Source organism: Galeopterus variegatus, unplaced genomic scaffold (assembly GCF_000696425.1).
Source record: "Galeopterus variegatus unplaced genomic scaffold, G_variegatus-3.0.2 Scaffold10989, whole genome shotgun sequence".
NCBI classification, from domain to species: Eukaryota; Metazoa; Chordata; class Mammalia; order Dermoptera; family Cynocephalidae; genus Galeopterus; species Galeopterus variegatus.
This window is the reverse complement of record NW_007737100.1, coordinates 30717-39000: the sequence shown is the minus strand read 5'-3', so window position 1 is coordinate 39000 and position 8284 is coordinate 30717. Positions and strand designations below refer to the sequence as shown.

Below are 8284 nucleotides of genomic sequence, written 5' to 3'. Positions count from 1 at the left end.
GCGGGAGCGCCACCACGCTCCCAAGCAGCGCACTGTAGCAGTGCACCACCAGGCCGGCCCCAAGACAGAGCTTTTGAAAAGATACTTGTCATAAGCCAAGACAGAGCTTTTGAAAAGATACTTGTCATAAGCATTTTTCTGTTTAGAAATGACAACAGCAACAAATAATTTTATTGGCAAATCCTCAACCCTGACACAAAATTGCAGTACAATAGCATGCCATTCAGAAGGGTAAAATAAATAGGAATATTTGGAAATACATTAGGAAGCATCTGCCCTTACCCTAAGGAGAATTCTGTCTTAAAACCAATTTGAATCATTTTGAAAATTCATGCAATGACATATAGATCAAGGTTAAGTAAATAGAAGCATGAGGAGAAAATTAATAGATTCGATAGTGAGCGGGATGGTTTGGTGATGTCAAAATACTGGCAAGAAACCTCTATCCATACTACACAATCAAGCCAAAAAGTGTTGACATGCTCTCTTGACATATGAGGTTTGAGTATATTAAAACTAAAAAAGAACTCCTGAAATCTCAAGGTCATTTAAAATAATGACTGCTATGTTATATAAGACACATTCCCTAATGGCACTGTAAAGCTAAATTCTTACATAATTTAGCCTTCATGGACTAGATGTAAATCATTACACATGTAACTGAAAAGAGAAAAACAGTTATTCACAGAATTGTTATTGAAAAAGCAAAGATAAAATCAATCTCTTCACCACACAACAATGCATTTCGGGCAGGAGTGGTTAATTTTCTTGAAATGATGAATTTGAGACAGCCATTACACTATCCTTGTGAGTGGTGTATTACATCACATCTATCTACAGAGTATACAACCTACTGCATTTCTATGTCTAACTTGAAGTACTAACGTAGGATTATATCTTTCAAGAAGTATAAATGGTTAACTGTATGTTCAACAATTTGAAATAAATTCTTTTTCTCTCTATACTGTTTGATCTTATCATGCCACATGATTTTCACATGTACAGTCATTGATAAAGTTTTATTAAAATAACTATTTTAAAAATTTTTATACAAATTAAGATTCTTTATACATACACCACGGTATGTACAGAACCAAATGTAGCAATTTGAGCATTCAAAGCAGAAGGCCACAGGCTTATTGTCATTAGTTAAAAAAAAAAAAAAACCCACACTACATTTTAAACCCTTTGTAAAATAAATGTTAGGCTAGTAATGAGAACTTGGTAATTTCCCCTGGAAAATCTATTTCAGCCCTAACCATGGTTATGATCTTTACAGTGACATGATCATTTGTATTTGAGAGACTGCTAGTATTTCATGTAACCCTACTTCTCTCAGCTCCACACATTTATACAAATCAATGTCTAATTTCACAACAATCTCATAGGCACAATAATCTCAAATATCTTTAAATTTTTTGCATAAACAAAATTTAGAATTATTGTACAAGTTAACTGACAACTCAAACACATGGGTAGTTAGCAAGTGTGAATCCCACAGTAAAGTTCACAAACGTAAATCCCACAATGCCGGGCACTGTGCTAGATGGTGAGGACAAAAGGTAAATGAGAAATGATTCTTTCCTCAGAGGGTCGTAGTCTCATGAGAGACATTCAAATGAACAATTAAAGTGCACGTGAATAAAGTCATGCCGGAGGAAAGGACAAGGTGGTACGGGAGCCACATAAAAAGAGATGTAGTTCAATTTATGGTACAGTAAGAGGGTTCAAAGAAAACCTCCTGAAGGAAATGATGCCTGAATAATATTGAGCTTCTTCACTGGTCTCCTGTGTCCTAAAATCCTAAAGTGCACTGTTCCTTACCCTAAGGCAGTCCTTCTGATGCTTCGGTATGGTTCCTGTCCATTGTGAACACACTGTCGAAATGTCTAATCCAGAGGAAATACTACCCTGCTGACCCAGATTCTCTTGTGATCTCCATTCTCCAATAAGATAGCCACCAGTTACATGTGGTTATTTCATTTTAAATGTATTTAATTTTTAAATAATTCATATAATACAATGAAATAAAATTAAAAATTCAGCTCCTCACTTGCAATAGCTACATTTCAAGTACTTAACAACTACATGTGGGTGGCTACCGTACTGGACAGTACAAAACATAGCTCCGTCACCACAGAGATTTTTCTGAGATTAGCTGTACTCTGGATAGCACCTTCCTGCACTTACAAAGGCTTTCTATGGAATGATTCTTCTGCTCAACCTCAAGTTGGTTTATTAACATAATCTGCTAGTAAAATGCTTCTGATCTTAACTCTAGTACTTATTTTATTCTTCCCCGTTCCCCCACACAATCATCTTGTTTTCATGGGTTTAGGAACAAAAGGACAAGACTCTTAAGTGTTAGGGTAGAATCAGTCACCATGTGATTAATCATTTAGGTGTCACTGGATGTTTGTGGGCTAAATGCCCAAGCCCTAGTGCTGCAGCCACACTGACGTGCCAGGATGCCATCACACCCTTGACCAGTATACACAGGGGTATGGAAGATTCAATTAAATCCCTTCACAGAGCCCTGACTGTTTGCTCAAATACTCGGGAGAAACTGCTTGCACCTCTAAGGCTTTTAAGAAAAACACATCTTTACTTTGCGGAATTGCTGAAGTATTAAGAGATGACATATAATTCCTTTATATCCACTGTTCTAACAGGTGTGCCGACACCCTTTTGCCTGAACACCATTTGTCTTTGCAGATCATGGTAGGAGAAGGAATTCTGTACTGTTGCCTGTCCAAAAGAAGAAACGGGGTTGGACTGGAGCCCAACATTAATGCCGGAGGCTGCAACTTCAACTCTTTCCTCAGAAGAGCTGTCAGATTCGTTGGTGGGTGTGGGGAAGCACAAAGAAAAGAAATGTTCTTTCACATAGAAATGTTATATTTAATTACAGATATTAAGTCTCTAAAGCTATAATTTTGAAGTATAATTTCAGTACATAATAAGTTTTACATTATACAAGAAACTGTTAAACACCCAAATTGGGCTTTGTATCTGAAATGTGCTATTTACAGTTATGATCCTTGTTTTGAGAGTAACATGCCATGCATTTCAGTATATTTTTGTTTTAGCTCTGGTTGAAGCATGAATTTATTTTAAAATGGTTTCATTGGATCTGTGTTCAATTTTTGAAATGGAGAATACATGTCAGCTGGCCAATATGAATAGATAACTCTTCAGAAACTACTTTAGCCACATCAATGCTTCCATTTCAGTTGTCCTGGAGTGTTTTCATGCAGAAGATACTGCACATGGAGATGTCACCATAGAGTACTGCATCATGGCTATTTTTCCTTGGTGACAGCCTCTAACTTTTTCTCCTATTTTTTATAAGACCTGTAGAAAGTCTGTAGGCCTGGATTTTCTGAGCCAAACCAGTTTCTAAACATTCATTTCCTCTGAGTAGCATGGGACCAACTTAATGTTGTTTGAGTCATGGGCCTTTTTTTTTTTCTGACTGAGTTGATAAGTCTCCCTTAGTATATTACATCAACCTGAATGTTTTATATTCATTTCCAATAAGTCAGAATAAAGTTATTTTTACCTGTAACATGTCAGCTCAAAGAAATAGATAGATTCACTTAATACCTAGTAGATAACTACAACCATTGCTCCAACAAGTAGAAAAATCTGGTCTAACTAAAGCCTTAGACTCTGCTCCACTAAGCATTTTCTTACCATCACATCAAGATGGAAGCAAATAAAACTCCAGGACATGAAGCTCATCTCAGAGAAAATTTTCCCTTATGTTACAAAATGCCATGTACGAAGGGGAATATGCCCTGTCTGAAATGTCTCGTGACATTTCAGGTAGGATGGTCTACCCCACCCTAGAGAACAGTGTTCCAGAGTCAGCTGTTAGCCACCCCATCTTCTCTAAGCCTCGAGATCCTCATTTTCCAAAGATAAAAATAGGTGGGATTCCCTTTTTTTTCAAACTCTTCGCCAAGACATCTCATGCTTCTAGGAATTAGAATGTAGAAATAAAGTTTCTGTGTCATGAATCCCAGGTGTGTGGGTGGATAAAGCATTGGAGGAATGGTTGTTAGGTGACATTAAGCAGAGAAGAAAAATGCAAAAGAGGATAATGTGCAAGCTAGTGGACTTGGCCTGGAGGTGTCATTCAGGTGCCTCACATAATGATTTCTATGAGCAACTCGGGAATCAGAACGCAGGCCATCAAGTCAGAATGAATACAGGGTGTCTTGACACCTTGGTGCAGGTAAGTTCCAGATCATAAGTATGTAAGCAGAGAGCTAGACTCCCAAGGATAAGTCTGAGCAAGTGACTTCAAGCAGGCATGGAGTTTTTTGCACAAGTGTGCATCAGGATTTGTGATTTTGTGGTTTAAGACTGGTCCCAGAAGACCAAAAACGATATAGAATTTGGACCAGAAGATAAAAGAATATCATCTTCTAATTCCAAACAAGCAGACAGTCTCCCCACAGCCGTGTACCTAGAATATGATTGTTGTTTCCATGACAGGGCCTGCCTTCCCTCTTCTCTATTTTAATCAGCATTCCTAGTATGACTAGAGCTTGTAGGGAATTAGAACGTATTCTGTAGGGCTGGACAACTGTGGCTAGCATTAGAGGTCATCAGGGAGAGCGAACCCTGGCAGTTCAAACATGGTAAGCAATTAAAAGTTGTTTTTAATTTTGTTTTATCACCCACATTTAATCCTTCTCAAGTCACATAGTTGGTCACCTTAACACCCATGTATCTAACAACTGACCTGTGCTTAATAATGTTAAGATTGGTCCCATTTAACCAAACTGACAAAAGTGCTTCAAATTACTACTTTGGAGATATCTAATGTTCTTATTTTGGTCCTGAGTATCTGTTTAGAAGCTTAGGAATTTTCTATACTGCCTTCTTGAAATTAACTTAGAGAAAATGATCACCATAGATTTAAAAGTTGTCATGTTAGTGTGTAATAAACATGCTTGATGCTGACACAACATCAGCATTAACCACCAACTTGATAACAATTTCTTTTGTTTTGCTTGTAGGTGTTCATGTATTTGGACTATGCTCAACAGCTCTTATTACAGATATCATACAACTGTCCACAGGATATCAGGCACCATACTTTCTGACTGTGTGCAAGCCAAACTATACCTCTCTGAATGTATCTTGCAAAGAAAATTCCTATATTGTGGAAGATATTTGCTCAGGATCTGACCTTACAGTTATCAACAGCGGCAGGTTAGAAATTGAGATCTAAAAATATTCCACATCCATGTTTTTATTATTCAGTAATTTCTTTAGGTGTCATATTGAGCATGCCTTTTTCAGTCATCATGATCTTGGTCTTATTTTTCTTTTCAGTTTGGTGATCTCTTCAGTGACTATATCATGGGCCCGTTTGTGGCTCAATCCAAATCCTTCTCTCTGTCTCCCAATGTCAGCCTCACAGTTTTGCTACTAGTCACATCACCAAACTCCATTCGTGATCTATCCTATACTTGTTATGGTTTTAGGTAACCATGATTGGTTTATTTTAGGATATTTACAGTTGGTCATGGCTTACAGTTAATATGTGTCTTGTACTGGCTTATGTGGAAGAGACTAAACTTCTATGATAGTTATATCTCCATTGTATGTTTTATTAAAAGAATATGAATTTTCCTTTTGGTAGAGTTTGAGAAAGGGTAGCATCTGGGATTGCATATGTTCACTTTGAATGAACCCAGAAGAACTGATCTCTGCAGCTTCTGGCCTTACGTTTCAAACAATAAGAAACAGGAAAATTAAAAAAACTACCAGAGCATTAATTTTTTTCAATCAATAAAGTTAAAAAAAAAAACTTGTATGAGAAGAGATAGTATCTTAGAAGCTCAAAAGAAATAAATTACAGAGGAGGAAAATTAAAAAAACTACCAGAGCATTAATTTTTTTCAATCAATAAAGTTAAAAAAAAAAAAACTTGTATGAGAAGAGATAGTATCTTAGAAGCTCAAAAGAAATAAATTACAGAGGGATGGGGCCAATAAATGATTATTGTAGGAATTGGATTTGTCATTTAATGAGTTCCCAAAAACTCATTTCAGGAAAAGTCAAAAATAAGTTAATAGGTACACTAGAAGAATCAGCCTAGTATTACATAATTACACACATTCAAGTTCACACGGACCACTCAATAACTTTGTACCTGCATTCAAGCCTTGTGTCCTCTATTCTTTCTCAATCCTATTACATTTTCGTATCTGTGTTGAATGGTGTCCTCTTTATTGTGTTACCAAATAATTAGGAGGGCACAAATACAGTGAATTTTTTTCTTCCATTTTTTTTTATCCATTGGAAGAAATATCTATTCTTTTTTGTTTGTCCTTTTCAGTGTCTCTTTCACTACCCTGTGTTCTGCCTCCTCCATCCTACTCCTTAAATTGTTTAAATAAAATGCTCTATGATTCTTTAAATGATAATTATTTTAAAGTAGAATATACAGAAACATTTTGTTAAAATTAGATTTTTCTTATGCTTTCTAGAGTATAAAATATAGAATCACTGCTGTGAGAAAATAACTTCATCTTTTAAATTTTTTGTGTAATTGAAACCATATATCTAGGAGCTTAGAAAAAGTTTAAAGCTTTTAAACCCTAGGTGGTATGTACTTTTTCTTTAAACTGACCTAATGCTAATACTGAAAAACAACTATGGTGTTTTCCAACCCGTTTCTACTTTCAGCCATCCTTCCAGTGATGTAATGAAGCAGTCCCTTGCCTGGCTTGGGGAAAGGCACAGTCAGGATTGTCATTTTAAATCTTGTTTTTCCTCATATGCTTTCTTCAGTGGAGGAGAAAGGGATCAAATTAAAGTTAGTGTGCCAGGAAGTGTGTATGAGCCTGGGTCGCTCATGGGAGTGTTGATTAGAAGAGATAAAGAAGACTAGGAATTGCCACTTCCTAATTCATTCATTGCCTTTGCACATGTGTGATTTCATGGTGTCCTGGAATTAGCATGGGCTTTATCGTCTGTATTAGTCTGTCTCTGTTGCTCATAACAGAATACTTCAAACTGGGTAATGTATAAAGAAATGAAATTCATTTCTTACTTCAAAGGCTGGGAAGTCCACAGTCCAGGTGGTGCATCTGGTGAGGGCCTTGGTGGTGGCTCTACAGCAATGCAGGGTATCACATGGTGAATGGCTTGAGTGAAAGAGTGAACTAACCTGCTCACTTGCTCTCTGTATAAAGCCATCAGAAGCACGCCCATTACCACCCATTAAACCATCAATTTATTGCTCCATAAATAGATCAATCCATCCACTAGGGCATGGTCTTCACAATCTAATCACCTCTTAAAGGCCCCACCTTTCAATTACCATAATAGCATTTCCCACCCTCTTAACACTGTCTCAGTGGGGATTAAGTTTCTAATGCATGAAACTTTGGGGTACACAATTCAATCCATAGCATAGTCGAAAGGATTTGAACATGAATCTCAACTTCCCTGCCACTTGGCCAAGTTACATAGCTTCTCAGAAAGCCGTTTCTTCACCTATAGTAAGGACAAAAACTATGTGCCTCATATCATAACAAGGATTAAACAACTATATCACAGTGCTGGGCACTGAATATTGAGCAATACAGGCAGTGCTTATAGTCTAGTGGAGGATTTTTCCAAACTTACAAATTTAAATACAACATTAACAGAACATTAAGTAGGGACTGCTCATCCTGGTGAACTTTGATGGTGAGAGCGTGGACAGAAAATATTTAAAAGAAGATTTTAACCAGGAATTAAAATAGTTAGAAAGGCAAGAGCTTGACTTTACTTCCTTCCTGCTTGCACTCTGTGCCCTGAATTTGGAGATTTATCAGCTCTAAGCTAATGATGTTGTTCATTATTAAACATTCTATAAAATGTTGAATCCATGAAATTATTTTGCTTTGACTTGAAAAGTACACAGTGGCTACCTCCTATTGCAATTAGCACACAAACTGCTTGATCTTATCTCTAAACCAAGCATCTCAAAAACTAAAAATCTAGCAGGGAGTAGATCTTCCACATGTAAAAAGGGTAATAATTTTAAGTTTGAACTTCACCTTTTCCAAATTTTTCCTCCCAGATCTAAAACAAACGAAAAATTGATAGCTGAGTAGGAAGACAAATTTTTTAAAAATTGGCTGAAATTTAGTGTAATGGCACCTCAGTGATCAAATATTATTTCCCAATTTAAGCCCAAGTTTAAATCAGGGAAGGGCCGGCCCAGTGGCGCACTGGATAGTGCGCCGCTTAGGAGGCGCGGCAGCGCTGCCGC

General features: G+C 36.9%; 1 protein-coding gene across 1 annotated transcript in view; it reads left to right on the top strand.

Annotated features, from left to right (window-relative positions):
• Nucleotides 1-8284, top strand: part of LOC103610355 (lipid phosphate phosphatase-related protein type 4) — a gene marked incomplete at its 5' end in the record, with an annotated part of 18060 nt that overhangs the window by 4461 nt on the left and 5315 nt on the right. The window contains 3 exons of the mRNA XM_008594540.1: nucleotides 2716-2845; nucleotides 5031-5226; nucleotides 5526-5619. Of these exons, the coding sequence (XP_008592762.1) occupies nucleotides 2716-2845; nucleotides 5031-5226; nucleotides 5526-5619 (420 nt within the window). The remainder of the gene's footprint in view (nucleotides 1-2715; nucleotides 2846-5030; nucleotides 5227-5525; nucleotides 5620-8284) is intronic.